Here is a 15,234-nt window from a genome sequence, read left to right as displayed (position 1 = left end):
CCGGTGTCCCGGGCCGGTGTGCGCGCCCCTCTGAGCGCCAGTGCCCCGGCCGGCTCCGTGCGGCCGCGGGAAGTGGACGCGCCGTCGGCCGAGCCCTCGCCGAGGTCGTTCCGGGGTCCCTGCGTGGCGCTTGCATTTTTTTGGTTGTTGTGGGCCCTTTGGGAAAAAGACTTCCAGATTTTTCTCAAAAAAAGAAAAAAGAAAAAAATCCCTCCCCCCCCACCCCCTCCAACAATTATTTTCGGTGCTTTCCGTCTCAAAGAAAGTCTGTCCTGGCAAAGTTAGTCTCTAGGGACCCTACTTTATTCTTTGTATTTTTAGTGTTCGGAGTGGTTTGCGGCAGGAGAAACTCAGCACAGACGTAGTGTGCCATGCATTGTAATATTTAAAATATTAAGGTAATGCTAGCATAATGAGCAAAGGAGCCTGTTACCTATGTCTAAGTTATTTGGAGGGAATATAGGACAATAAGGAAATACATGATCATTCTGAGATGGCAAGTCCGTGGAGTTGGCGGATAAAGCCGCCACTAAAACCACAACGTTTAGGGGCTGCTTCCGTCTGAAGCCTGGTGCGCCCGGTGCACCCTGTACGACTGCCTCCCGCCGGGGGTGGTCTGGGGCCCTGGGTCCTGCGTGAAAAAATGATACCTTGGAATTTAAAGAGTGGATGTGAGATCTGTATATGTTACGTGACCAGGTTCTTAAAAATATTCCCGCAAAGAAATATTTGAAGGGGGTTTAATAATAATAATAATAAAAACGACAATACAGGACAGTCGTCTGTAATGTTTCATTAGGAGGTGAGTCAACTTGGTTGTAGTTAGGAGCCTTTCCATGAGTACTGTTTTGCAAAAAGAGGTCTGCCAGGCCGCATTTTTTATGTCAGGCTGCATTTGGCCCATAAAATTAGTTTGTCAGGAACTTCAGTAGCAAGATGCATACAGTATGCTTTTTCTTTTCTTTTTTTTTTTAGAATGGTTTTGGTTTGGTTAAGTATTTGTTGACTGACACCTGCTGCATTAGACACAGGGATAGGTGAGAGAGTAAAGAGCTCTGCCCTTGCAGAGTTGACTATCTGCTAGGACACATAACTTCACTCAAAGGTACTCAAAGTTAAGGTACATTTTTCCATGTTAAATATGTGGAATCAATAAGTGCACAGAGGTAGAGATGTAAGAGATTGCCATAGACTATCTAGAATCCTGACTTTGAGACTAAAAGTAGAGGATTATGTGCCAGGTAGAATTGATGCGACTTGATGAATAATTCGTTTTTTGGGGGGATAGGGTAGAAGGAGGATTTGTTTTCAATCTAAGTTCCAGAATGATCGATGTACTAGTTCCTTAGGAATAAAGTCTTCCCCCGCCCCCCCCCCACACTTATTTTTTAAAAAATCTTGATTGTTGAAATTTTCCCCATTGATCCCTTCTAGCCTGCACCTGTCCTCCACCCCAGGCCCTCAGCACACTATTGTCTGTGACCTTGGGTGATACATATGCATAAAAGTTAATTTGGTTAATCTCTTCCTACCTACCCACCTACCCCCGCCTTCCCTTTGAGGTTCAACAGTCTGTTCCATGCTTCTATTTTCTGGATCTATTTTATTCATCAGTTTATTTTGTTCTTTAGATTCCACATATAAGTGAGATCATGTGATACTTATCTTTTTCTGACTGGCTTATTTCACTTGGCATAATACTCTCCAGGTCCCTCCATGCTGTCTCAAAAGGGCACGAGGTCCTTTTTTACTACTGCATAGTATTCCATGGTGTAAATGTACCACAGCTTTTTTATCCACTCATCTACTAATGTGCACTTGGGCTGTTTCCAGATCTTAGCTATCGTAAATTGCACTGCTATGAACATAGGGGTGCATACATTCTCTCTGGTTGGTCATTCAGGTTTCTTAGAATATATTCGTAGAAGTGGAATCATTGCCACTTTGGAGAAGTGTCTATTTAGGTCCTTTGCCCATTTTTGATTGGATTATTTGTCTTCCTTTTGTTAAACTGTATGAGTTTCTTATATATTTTGGATATTACCCTTTATCAGATGTATTGTTGCCAAATATCTTCTCCCATATAGTGGGCTCCCTTTTCCTTTTATTGGTGGGTTCTTTGCTGTGCAAAAGCCTTTTATTTTGATGTAGTCCCACTTGTTTATTTTATCTTTTATTTCCCTTGCCCTAGGAACTGTATCAGCAAACATATATAAAGTCTCTTTATGTTTTCCAAATAACTCCCATGCATATATTTGGTGTTAACAAGTATGTTTTGAAGGTTTTGAATCATCACGTTTGCAACACATAATTTGTACACAGTTAAGGCAGGCTGTTGGCTGGTCATATGGTTTCAGAGACCTTTGGAGGTAGCTGCCCATGACCTACTACTGCTGACCTCTTCTTTGTGGCCACATCAGCCATAAGTGAGAGCGTGTAGGTGAGTCAGGGGAGGGAGTCATAAACATGCCCCTTTTACTGTCTCACAGGTATTTATATCTGATTTCTGTAGGGGAACAATATTTATATAAGGTTCCACTAATATCTATTTAGCTATATGGATGAAAACCCAAGTATAGGGGCTGTTTCTGAGGCATCTCAGGAGGAGTGCATGTTGAGAGCCCTAGAAAAAATGCACCATTAGTTTTCCATTGAATACCCAGGGAAATGAATTAGTCCAATCCATTTTGTTTGTTTGTTTGTTTTAGGAGGTGTCCTGTTACTGAAGTAACTCAAGATTGGTACAGCCTAAAAATGTTTCTCTGTAAGGACTGCAGGCAACACCAGAACAAACCCAAATTTAGACTTTTTTCTCTCTCCAAATTTAGACTTTTAAGGCTGCCTCCTGTACTTAGAATGAGTTTTTGATCTTAGGATTTCTTTATATGTATCTATAGATGAATTCTACTGATCTACAAATTTCATGAAATTGTGAGAAAAACATTGTGTCTGTAAAATTCATTTGCTGCAAGTAAGGTGTGAGACTCTCAAGTGATCTTAAAAGGATCTGAGGCTCAAGAAAAGGTGGCTGCTTAATATCCTGCACTGTTCTAGTCATTGAGGGCATATTCACAAAGATAGAAGCTATTTTGGAGTAGGTGATTTGGTGTGGGGGTCAGAAGTAGATGATGTTTTCCATTTGTGAGACAAGAAAAAGTGATTGGACTATTATTCTGAAATAGCACTTTTTCTGAAAAATCAAAAATGTAAATCTATACCTGATCTGTACACATCAAAAATGTTTATTTTACAGTATTTTGATTTTCCCCTTGGGTAAATTTTGCAAGTATATTTTTCCTTTAATGAACATCATTGCTTTCCTTTGCATTTCTTCTTTGGGTCTCCAGCTCCCTGGAATTTATAATCCACTAGAGGCATGGTGCATGAATTTATGCGCAGGTAGGATCCTTTGGCCTGGCCGGCGATTGAGGCCTAACCGGGGTCCATCTGGGGGTGGGTGGGGCTGCAGGAGGTTGGTCAACCGGGGTGAGGGACCATCAGAGGTTGGCTGTGGAAGCACACTGACCATCAGGGGTCAGCTCCTGCGTTGAGTGTCTGCCCCCTGGTGGTCAGTGTGCGTCATAGCGACTGGTTGACTGGTTGTTCTGGTTTGGTTGTAATGGTCACTTAGGCTTTTATATATAGAGAGAGGCCCAGTGCACAAAATTCGTGCAAGGGGCTTAGCCCTTGCAGCCCTGGCTTCGTCTGGAAGGTTGTTTGTCCGTCCAGTCTAATTAGCATGTTAATGCCTTTTTTGTTATAGGTAGATAAACTCCTGATGAGTAATTAAATTAGTATCACTAAACTTATTGGTAAATTATCTTGTATATTATGTTCCACTGGACTTTTTGTTCATATTCTATTTGGGAGACCATTTTGTGTTGCAATCAGTATTTTGCCTGTCAGAGTGCCTGGAGCCTCATAGTTAAACACCACAATGCCTTAAGACTTTATAATAGGAGAATCACTTTATAGTTTTGGAATGCATATCAAATCAAAAGGGCCCCAGTCTCTTTCTACTCAAAAGATATTGTGCTTACAGAGTATTTGAATACAGTTTTGGCAGCCATCATCCTTCTTTGAAGGAAATATTTAAGTGGAAAAGTCATTTTCCTATTTTATCTCTAGAACTAATAATCTGAATGGTGTAAAAAAAAGCAGTAGGAATTCTTAAGATGAGTGCATATTAATGTTACTCTATAAAACTTCAAATTTATAAGATTGTACTTTATTCTTCAGGGATATATTTTATCTTTTGGGATATTTTACAAATAATTGAAAGTAGATGCAGCTCATATTTTAATAGATGTTTGATATATATGTGTATATTTATATATTTTGTTGTTGTTATTGTTAATCCTTACCTGAGGATATTTTTTCCATTGATTTTTAGAGGGAGTAGGGGTAGGGAAGAGAGAGAAACTTCAATTGTGAGAGAGATGCATTAATTCAGTGGTTCTCAACCTGTGGGTTGCGACCCCTTTGGTGGTCGAATGACCCTTTCACAGGGGTCGCCTAAGACCATCCTGCATATCAGATATTTACATTACGATTCATAACAGTAGCAACATTACAGTTATGAAGTAGCAACGAAAATAATTTTATGGTTGGGTCACAACATGAGGAACTGTATTTAAAGGGCCAGAAGGTTGAGAACCACTGCATTAATTGGTTGCCTCTCACACATCAGAGCTGAGACTATAACATGAAACACAGGCACTTGCCCTTGACTAGTAATTGAACACAGGACCCTTCAGTGGGACACTCTAGCCCAGCCGTGGGCAAACTACGGCCCGCAGGCCGGATCCGGCCCGTTTGAAATGAATAAAACTAAAAAAAAAAAAGGACCGTACCCTTTTATGTAATGATGTTTACTTTGAATTTATATTAGTTCACACAAGCACTCCATCCATGGTTTTGTTCCGGCCCTCCGGTCCAGTTAAGAACCCATTGTGACCCTCGAGTCAAAAAGTTTGCCCACCGCTGCTCTAGCCACCCCAGCCAGGGCTTTAGTTTTATTTTTTATGTATGTTTTAAGTTGGAGAGCAACGTATCTTTTAGAACATAACTAAATTTTGCTGATTATATTGGAACCTTGTATTTTCATTAATTCTGGTTGAGATTAGATGTGATGTAATATCAATTCAAAGAGCCTATCGGGTTGAATGCATTCCTGGCTGATACATTAAGCCATTGCATTCCTATTATAAAACAAAATTACTGTTTTGGAAACAAAGATAGCCACTGAAAAATGGATTGTTGGTACCTAAACTTTATATTTGAAATAAGTTTTCTAAGAGAGCACCTTTCTGTTTTTATGGGAGGGTCCCTCCGAAGGGTAATTTATGGTTTTGAGTTTATTGCATTTTAATTTTGTATTTCTAATAAATTTAATTCAAAAGTATGCTAATTTAGTGATTTAAAAACTTGATAACTTTTGTTCATTCTAAAAATTGCACACAGTTGTGAATTAAATTGAGTAATTTTATTTGTGGAGACAGTGAGTAAAATGTTTTGTTATTATTTTGTCCCCGCCCCCACACACTATTTTTTTTTTCAGCGCACCTACGATAATATGTTGTAGAAATAGATGTTAAACTTCGGTTTGAATGAAAAATGTCTCTCAGCCCACCTATACTTCTCAAAGAGAGGGAAGAAAATAATTCAAGATTTGTGGAAATACAACAACCACAAACTACTTCCATAGCTGCAGAAGATCCTCTTCAAAACTTACGCTTAGCATCTCAAGAAGTTCTTCAAAAAGCTCAGCAAAGTGGAAGATCAAAATGTCTTAAATGTGGTGGTTCAAGAATGTTCTACTGCTATACATGTTATGTCCCAGTTGAAAATGTACCTATGGAGCAGATGCCACTTGTGAAGGTTGGTAAGAAATTTAATTGTTTGAAAGTAGGAACGTAGATTTTAAAAAGACATCTCATATTTTCCTGTTCTAAAGTAATTGATACACTTGATAAATAGCATCATTAGGAAAATGAATTATATTAATAGAAATGTAATCCTACAGACTGGAAACCTGTTTGTTTTTCTTGTCTCTGGAAAAACAGATCCAGATTGCCAAAACACTAGGGTCTGAGATGGTGTTGTTTTTAATGAAATCAATTATTTTTTAAATTAATGATTATAATTCATTTACAACCTTGGAAAAAATGTGGTATAAACATGACTACAACAAGAGACAAGTTTATAGACTGCCTGAAGGAGCTTCAAAACCCACCTCAGGTCCTTGGACTACTCTGAGAAAACATATACCAAAGGACTAGATAGGCTTCATTTTTGTTTAGGCTTTTGTAGAATGGGCTTAGCTCCATCCTGTACATGAATATGGAGCACCTGTCAGTGACTAAAATGAAAAAATACTAAAATTGAAAAGACTAAGACCTACTCATTGGGCTCTGTTATAATTTGTAGTAATTTAAAGCCAGATTTTAAAAATATATGTGAATTGATTACTTGGCTTATATTTTTTGTTGCTTATCAAGACTACTATTATATAAAGTATAAAAATCTGTAGAGCATCATGTCTATGTAATCAAAGAATTTATTATTACACTAGAGGCCCGGTGCACTGGTGTGTTTACTCAGCCTGGCCTGCGGGGATTGGGCCAAAACCAGCTCTCTGACATCCCCAAGGGGTCCCGGATTGTAGGAGGGCAGTTCTCAGGTGACACACCCTGGAATCTGGCTCCCTCTTCTCTGGTTCCAGGTGCATCACCCAAGAACCTCAGTTGCCAAGCATCTGCCCCCTGGTGGTCATTGTACGTCATAGCTACCAGTCGGACGGCCAGTCGAACAGTTGCTTAGGCTTTTATATAAATACTAGAGGCCCAATGCATGAAATTCATGCAGGGGTAGGCCCACACAGCCCTGCTGCCTCGGCCCTCGCAGCTCTGGCTGCCTCGCAGCCCTGCCACCCGCCCACTGGTCATTCCGGAAGGTTGTTCTGCCATCCGGTCTAATTAGCATATTAGCTCTTTATTATATAGGACTAGAGGCCCAATGCATGAAAATTCGAGCAAGAACAGGCCTTCCTTCCCCCGGCTGCTGGCACTGGCTTCCCTCCAGGACCTGGGCTGCTTCCCTCCAGCCACCAGCGGGCACCCAGGATCCGGGCAGATTCCCTTAGGCAGCCGGCAGGCAACCAGAACCTGGGCTTTGCTGTGGTCTCAGCTTCATCCAGAACGACGTCCGATCTAATTAGCATATTACTCTTTTATTATTATAGACTAGGAGCCCAGTGCACAAATTCGTGCACCCTGAAAGGAACTGTGGGCTGTGAGGCTGCAGTGGGCACAGGGTCAGGTCTCAGCCCATTATCTGTGGCCCCTCCCGCCACCGCTGCTCCCACATGCTGATGGCACTAGCCCCGCTCGCACCTGCTGGCGGTGCAGAGCAATTGGAGCCGGTGCCAGCAGAGGGTGCGAATGGGGCCAGAACCGTCAGTGGGTGTGAGTGTCAGCTGCTGCCCTAATAGCCCCTCAGGAGCAGGGGAGGTGGAGAAGCCCCCAAGGGACAATTGGGCCTGCAGCTGCCACTTGTACCCACTGATGGCACCGAGCGATTGGGACTGGTGCCGGGTGCCAGCAGCGGGTGTTAGTGGCAGCTCTGGCACCAGCTATGGGTGCAAGTAGGGCCGTTGCTGGCAGTGGGTGCAAGAGGTGGCTGCTGGCCCTGATCTCCCCTCAGGAGCAGGGGAAGGTGGAGAAGCCCTGAGGGGTAATCAGGGCCGGCAGCCACCATTTGCACCTGGTTCCGGCCCCTATCACTCAGTGCCAGGTGCTGTCAGCGGGTGTGAGTGCTGGGTGGGACCACGGTGTGCGGGAGCAAAGAATTTTCAGTAACCACCAGAGGCTTGCCCTGATGACATCGACCAGCACCCCACCTTGGTCTGGCATCCCCGCTTATCTGCTCCACCATCCCACCGTGGCCGACAGTTCCGCACACATCATAGCAATCAGTTCAGTTGTTCGGCTGTTCGGTCTATTTGCATGTTAGCCTTTTATTATATAGGATAGGTGTACGTTAATATGTCTAGCAGTGACTGGGGATCTAGGAGTAAATCAAATAATGTATAAAATTTGACTCCTCCCTATTAGAATTAGTGAGACTAAATTACACATGAGCTCATTAGAACTGTCTAGTAAGAAAATAAGTTGTAATTACACTTAAAACATTTAATGTGGTGATCTTAAGGTTCATTAAATTTGAAGTAAGAATACTTTAATACTCATATTCTGTTACTTGAATTTCAGTTTAGCCTATATATTATCTTGTCAAGTCCACAGTCTTCTCAGGGGCCTAAAATCGTACTTACAGGCTATTGGGAAAATTTACTGGTTAAGAATAAGTAAGCATGGACTCTAATCAGCTTTATAGTTATTTCAGAAAAACTGAGAACTTGAGGACAATAATTATTTTTAAGTTTCTTATTATCTTATAAGAATTTAGTTACATTTCAAAGTATTATTTTTGAAGTGTACACAGAATTATTCTATCATCTATTTATGTTATAGCCACATAAAGAAAGTATTTCATGAAAAGTTTTAATATAAAACTTTTTTGTTATGGTCAAAAGGGATTGAAGATCAGAATAATAAAATTCAATGATATATTGACAGGTCTAACATTCTCATAGAAATTTAATAATAGAGGATTTCCCAAATCAGTGGTCTAATGTACACTACTTAATAGAAATGACTCAAAACACTATGCCAACTGTTTGATCAACTCTAAATGGCCTGCTTATCTATGCAGTTTTTGAAAGTGACTATATTTTAAAGGCCATTTATAAAATTGATGCATTAATAATATATATTAATAATAAAAACTACGTTTTTCTTTCTAATTTCTACTTTATTTTTATTTTTACAAATTGTTTAGCATTTGCTTTTAGATAGCCTGCTTGGGAAGGGAAGATAATTACATAATACTAGCAAATAACTACCTCCCAAGCATTAAATTTTAGTCTGGAAATAAATTCATAAATTCCTGTCCTTTTATGCGGAATATGACTTTTTTTTTTAGTGCCATGAGAAATGCATGAAAAAATTAAAAGATGCTCTTGGTATTTTTTTTTTAAGAAGAGAAAATCATAAGGATAAAGGAAGCTCCATTTTTATTAAAGTCCTAGACTTTAAAAGGCTTTCTTTGAGAAAGTAATAATCATGTGGGGAAGGCTTAGTTAGGGCTTCCTGCTAATGGCATTTTGATAAATTTGGGCAGAAAAGTTTATGGTAAAAATCTCTCATAGGATACATAGTGTTAGAGGACATATTGGTGTTCTTTACATGTTTGAAAATGAAACATCTGTATTTGAACTGCATCTAGTCAACTCTTCTGGTGTTATCCTGTCATTATTTAAGAAGTATCTTCCTTTAAGATATGTGAGCTAGAGCACAGATATATATTTCTATGATAACATCTGTGTCTGTGCTTTGCATAGAATCAGAAATTTCAGGCTTAACTTCCAGAGAACTACAGATACCTGGACTAGGTCCCAGGAATACTTCTTGAGCACAAAATTTGCATAATTGTCTTCTACTAGTGCTTGTAGATTTTAGTCTATAATAGAGTAGGTCAGTGGTCGGCAAACTGCGGCTCTTTGGCCCCTTGAGTGTGGCTCTTCCACAAAATACCGACTTCTGCGCATGGGCCACGAAATTTCAATCGCACTGTACATGCCCGCCCGCACGTGGTATTTTGTGGAAGAGCCACACTCAAGGGGCCAAAGAGCTGCATGTGGCTCACGAGCCACAGTTTTCCGACCACTGGGTTAGGTACATAGTTTGTAAAATACATTAATAACACTCAGTCCTGTGTCCTTGATACAAATGATATTTTTCAAAGGTAGCTGGCTGGTCAAAAATGTTGATCACCTTTGGAATTTTCAGCTCTACTAATCATCCATAAAATAAAATTGATTTTATTAGTACTAGAATACTTGGTCATGATTTGCTTTCTTTTTCTTCTTTCCTCTTCCTACCTTCCCTGGGCAAAGTAATGCTGACCTGATAATGACAGACCCTGGGGAAAGGAAATATAGTTCACCTGAGACTGAGCATCATGAGGGAGGTCTGATGTAGAGTTCAGCCAGAAGTAGACTGATGTAAAATCATTTGTGAACTGCCTACTTAAATGGTAAATTTTCTGTAGCTAGAAGTTGCTTTGATGATTTGAGCCAGTTGGCCCTAACTTATAACTAATCACTAGGCTTAAATGGAGATAGTAGAAGAAATTGCGTTTGAAACCCTAAATCGCAAAGTATTTGGGAAACATTTATGGCCCTTCTGGGGCATACACTCTTTGTCCTCTTTCACGTAATCATCTGGAAAGATAAAATGTGTGCCATTGAGACCATTTAGTAGCATGTACCAACTACTCCTTAAAAGAATAGTTTTGGAATTAATGATACAGCAGCATGGATGAATCTCAGAGTAATTATTTTGTGAAGAAAGTTAGATGAAGAGAGTACATACTGTATAATTTCATTTTTATAGAAATCAGTAAAATCAAGCTTATCTATAGTGATAGCACATCAGTGGTTGCCTAAGGACTGTGGGTGGGAGTTGGTGGAGATTGGGGACAGAGGGAAGCACAAGAAGACTTTGGGCCGAAACCGGTTTGGCTCAGTGGATAGAGCGTCAGCCTGCAGACTCAAGGGTCCCGGGTTCGATTCTGGTCAAGGGCATGTACCTTGGTTGCAGGCACATCCCCAGTAGGGGGTGTGCAGGAGGCAGCTGATCGATGTTACTCTCTCATCGATGTTTCTAACTCTCCATCCCTCTCCCTTTCTCTCTGTAAAAAATCAATAAAATATATATTTTTTTAAAATTAAACTTTAAGAGAAATAGGCCAAGTCATTTTGAGAGAGTTATTTTTTACCCATAGAATGTACCTCCTACGTCCATTCTGTTACTGTTTTTTTCAGTTGATAATTATTTCATTTGTGTTGTTAAAAGACACTTCTGAGAATGATGATGTTTACAACTAAGGATAATTGGATATATGATGTCAAAGGATGTATAAGGAACAACATTTTAACTTGAATTTTAGATATGAAACTTTGCCCAAACTTTTATTTCCTCTTACGTGTCATAAAATGAACAAATCTGAAGCTTATAGGAATTCTAAAAAATACTATTGGCACAGATGCTAAAATAGAAGTGATTGGACTCAATGGCTTTGTAACAAATGAAAATGACATTGGAGCTTTGCTTTAAGAGCAGATTCTCTGTTAAATGAGTTAAAATAGTTGCTCTATCATATGATTAACAATATCGAGGAAGAAATTTGGATTTGGTTTATGACTCTCATTGTTCTTAGTATCCTGGTGTAGAAATGGATGATTTTCAAACCATAAGTATATTTATAGAGATGTAGTGTGTTTGCTGTTTAAGCTTTAAAGACCATTTGTATTAACATACTAATTAGAATTTTAATATATGGCTTGTTCACTTGTCTTTTATTTTTTAATTTTAGCTTCCACTGAAGATTGACATCATTAAACATCCAAATGAAACAGATGGCAAAAGTACTGCTATCCACGCAAAACTGTTAGCACCTGAATTTGTAAATATTTACACGTACCCTTGTATTCCAGAATATGAAGAAGAGGACCATGAGGTAGGTAGCTTATTTCTTGCAACTGTGCACATTGAATCTAAAAATGAACTTTAAATTCTAGTGTTGTTCTGAACTTACTTGAACACAATTTAATACTTTTCTTAATGATCTAGCACTAAACAACATACACTTCATTTCATTGGTACCTGAAGAGATCAGACGATCCTAGATTTGTTAGACTTTTTTGAGTCTCCGCTTTTTATCATTTTTTTCTGAATTCTTTAAGTTTTTACACTTTGCCAATATTATTATGCCTGCTTTTACTTTCTCCCCACTTCATTGTCCTGCCTATACGACACATAGGTGGTCTAATTTGATGCGAACTGAGAAACCAGAGTACAAACATTATTGGAATTTCTCCAAAAGAAGAAAAGAAAGACTGAATGAAAAAAAAAATTTCAGGAATTCTCCCTAAATTTAGAGCTTTAGTATATGGCCTTTGTAACATTTCTTTTGTCAGCTCAGAGGCCTTCCTTGCTCATTTCTAGATTCTTAATTGGTTTTCACATAGTTGAAATTTCACATTGGTGAGATATTACTGGCCTTGTTGAAAAGCACTTTTGTAATAGATCTCAAAAAGAAGTAGGCATTGGGTACTTTTTAAAGAAACTTGTAAGCCCTTTTAGGTATATTGGGGATCATTTATTGGTGTTGTTAATCAGAAACAAAATTAAAAATTAATACATACACTCAGTTGTTCTAAAAAGAACTTGGTTTTTCCTTTTTCATAAATATGTTTTTTATTGAATTTATATAGAAAATTGTGTTTGTAAATAATACCTGAATTTTGGATCTAGGAATATATTTGCAATTCCTTCTCTGGTCAACTAGGTATAATTTATGTTAATTAAATAGAACACAGTGCTAGGTTCAATAAAGTGATGTGATATCTTATAATCCAAGAAAATCTAAAACCCCTAGACTTTGCTAATTGAGTGCAGGGGAAATATTGGCATGGATTGTGGATGTTTAAGCAACTTGTATATAACTGTGAAGTTTAAAAATTTAAGATTTGTTGTTTCTTTTATTTTTATAATGCTTATATTTTTATAATGCTTATTTTTAATATTAAAATGATGCTTGTTAAAGAAAATTTGGGAAATACAGAAAAGGATGGGGGATAAAATACCCATAGTTCTACCAACATCTACTCATTTCACAAATATTTACTGGATGCCTGCTTTGTGATAGCAGCCGTTCAGACATTTCATTGAAGGCTCTAGGAGTATAAAGTCTTAGTAAAATGCTAAAAGAAGTACTATAATTAATAGACTTTTTCCTTGAAAGTTAGATTTTTTCAGTTTTAATTTTTCACTGTAATAGATATATTTTTAATAAATATTATGGGTGTGGTGGATATGTGGGTATTTAGGATTATTTTATTAAATGCCCATAAGTGAAATTATTTGATGAAAGATTGTGAACATTTCAAAACTCTTTAAGTTGCCAAATTGCTTACCAGTATTGACTGTGTATCATTTGTCTATTGTATAGGTAAAAATGATATTTAATTATTGAGCACTTTTCAATGGTTCTTTTACAAAATATCACAGACTTTGCCTTTGATCTTATGAAGTATTATAAAGTTTAGTTTTCTCTTTCAAGGTACAATTAACTAGGTTTCTATCCACAGGTGAATAACTTATTTTGAAATAAAACTTTTAGGTAGTATACAGTGATTGTAAATTACTTGGAAAGAGTCAAATACTTTACCATATGTATTGAAGAAGTGGATGTAATAGAAGCTAATTCTTGTTTCTTAGATACTCATTTTTTTTCTCTTAAAGTTTTAAGTCAGAATTTATTCATTCTGATCATAATCACACACTGTTAACTTAAGTTTCTTTGCTTTAGGTTGCGCTCATTTTTCCTGGACCTAAGTCTGTCTCAATAAAAGATATTTCTTTTCATCTGCAAAAAAGGATTCAAAATAATGTGAGAGGCAAAAATGATGACCCTGACAAGCCATCTAGTAAACGCAAGAAAACTGAAGAACAAGATTTGAATGACAACAAGTGCAAAGAGACAACACTGAAAAAAATTGTATTTATAGATAGCACCTGGAACCAAACAAACAAAATATTCACTGATGAGAGACTTCAAGGTAAGAAAAAAAATTGTTTTTGTATTGCTTCCCCCAACCCCCAACTTTCATTTCAGAAAACTTCATGTCTACAGACACATTAGAAGAAGTGCATTAACTACCCATACATCTTTTACCACATTTGCTTCATTTCTCTTTTCTGTATTATGTGTGTTGTATACATAGATACCTATATTTTTGGTTGAACCTTTTGAAAGAAGGATGTAGGCTTTACAACACTTCACCTTTAAATGCCTGTGTACATCTTTTAAGAATAAATTGCATGATCATAGTATCATTATCACTTTAAGAAATTAACAAAACTTCTGTAATGTCTAATATACAGTCCAAATTCACATTTCCCTAATTGACCCAAAAATATATTCTGTAGCTTTTTTTCCTCTGATGGATGATGTGGTATGTAAACTCACATTCCATTTGGTTACGTCTCTCCATTCTCTCTTAATGTAGAACAGTTCTCTGTTTTTGTTTTTCATGACTTAGAATTGTGTGAAGTGGACAGGTCAGTTGTCTGAATGTTTCATCGTGATTAGATTCAGTTTAAAATTTTTTGCAAGGATCCTTACAGATAAGAATAAATCTAGGATTTCCCATGACAATTCCAGTTTATAACTATTGTTTTGGTATAATTATTAATAAGATTGCTTTTTACTGTTAGAAATGAGGCTACTTAACTGATAAATTATATGATTACCCTATTCATACAGGTGAAGTTGTTTACTTATTATTGCATCAAAACAGGAGGAATTTAAATAAATTGTTCCATTATTGGTGATAACTTTCAGTTCTTGGTTAAAGGTGATTGTCTGTTCTAAAGATTTATTTTCTTCTTTGGCATTAGTAGTAATCTGTGAGGGGATGCTTTGAGACTGTGGACTGTCTATTTACCAACTGCTTTTCATTCTCTGATGACACTTCTTTAAATCAGTTATTATATTGAGAATTGCAAAATGATAAAATTTTAATTTTATTATTTCTTCTATATTTGTTGGCTGGCATTCTTATGTAAAGAAGAGCTTTTCCTTTTTCTCCTCCTCTTTTGTCCTCTCTCCTTGCACCATTTATGAGATCACTGTGGTGTGATACATGTCTTTTTAATTCAGTATGTTAAAATCTATAATGATTATATATATTTTTATGCCCAGATTGTCTCAGATTTTGACAGTGGGAGCACTTCAAGTCCTTTGAGGCATGGCCTCATTAGTCTTTCTGGTTCAGCACTTTTTCCTTCCTCAGACCTAGAATTAATCATTCAAAGTTTACTTGCACTTTTCTCCTGCCCCAGACCAATAACCAGTCATTCAAAGGAACTGTGGGGCTTTTTTAATGGGGAATGATATTAGAGACCAAGATTTGGTAAATTTATTACTATTTGGATGTCGTTACTTCAAAGGACAGAGCCAAGAAAAAAAAAAAGCGTGTTGTGTGTGTGTGTGTGTGTGTGTAGAGAGAGATAGAGAGAGAGGCAGCTTTAACATTACAGTGATTTT

General features: G+C 37.7%; 1 protein-coding gene across 4 annotated transcripts in view; it reads left to right on the top strand.

The window, feature by feature from the left end:
* Nucleotides 1-28: 28 nt before the first annotated feature.
* The window catches only part of DTWD1 (DTW domain containing 1), a 20,097-nt gene continuing 4,891 nt past the window's right edge, over nt 29-15,234 (top strand). The window contains exons 1-4 of one of the 4 annotated variants that reach the window (XM_006756018.2): nt 29-104; nt 5,561-5,880; nt 11,497-11,640; nt 13,495-13,744. In XM_006756018.2, coding sequence (XP_006756081.1) covers nt 5,617-5,880; nt 11,497-11,640; nt 13,495-13,744 — 658 coding nt within the window. In that variant the 5' untranslated portion in view covers nt 29-104; nt 5,561-5,616. Of the gene's footprint in view, nt 105-2,128; nt 2,441-2,463; nt 2,765-3,306; nt 3,400-5,560; nt 5,881-11,496; nt 11,641-13,494; nt 13,745-15,234 lie in introns of those variants that run through there. The other 3 variants (XM_006756017.2, XM_006756019.2, XM_015558945.1) reach the window with 3 other exon arrangements.

The sequence above is a fragment of the Myotis davidii genome, unplaced genomic scaffold, assembly GCF_000327345.1.
Source record: "Myotis davidii unplaced genomic scaffold, ASM32734v1 scaffold132, whole genome shotgun sequence".
Taxonomy (NCBI): domain Eukaryota; kingdom Metazoa; phylum Chordata; class Mammalia; order Chiroptera; family Vespertilionidae; genus Myotis; species Myotis davidii.
Note: the sequence above shows the minus strand (reverse complement) of the source record. Positions and strands in the feature narration are given on the sequence as shown.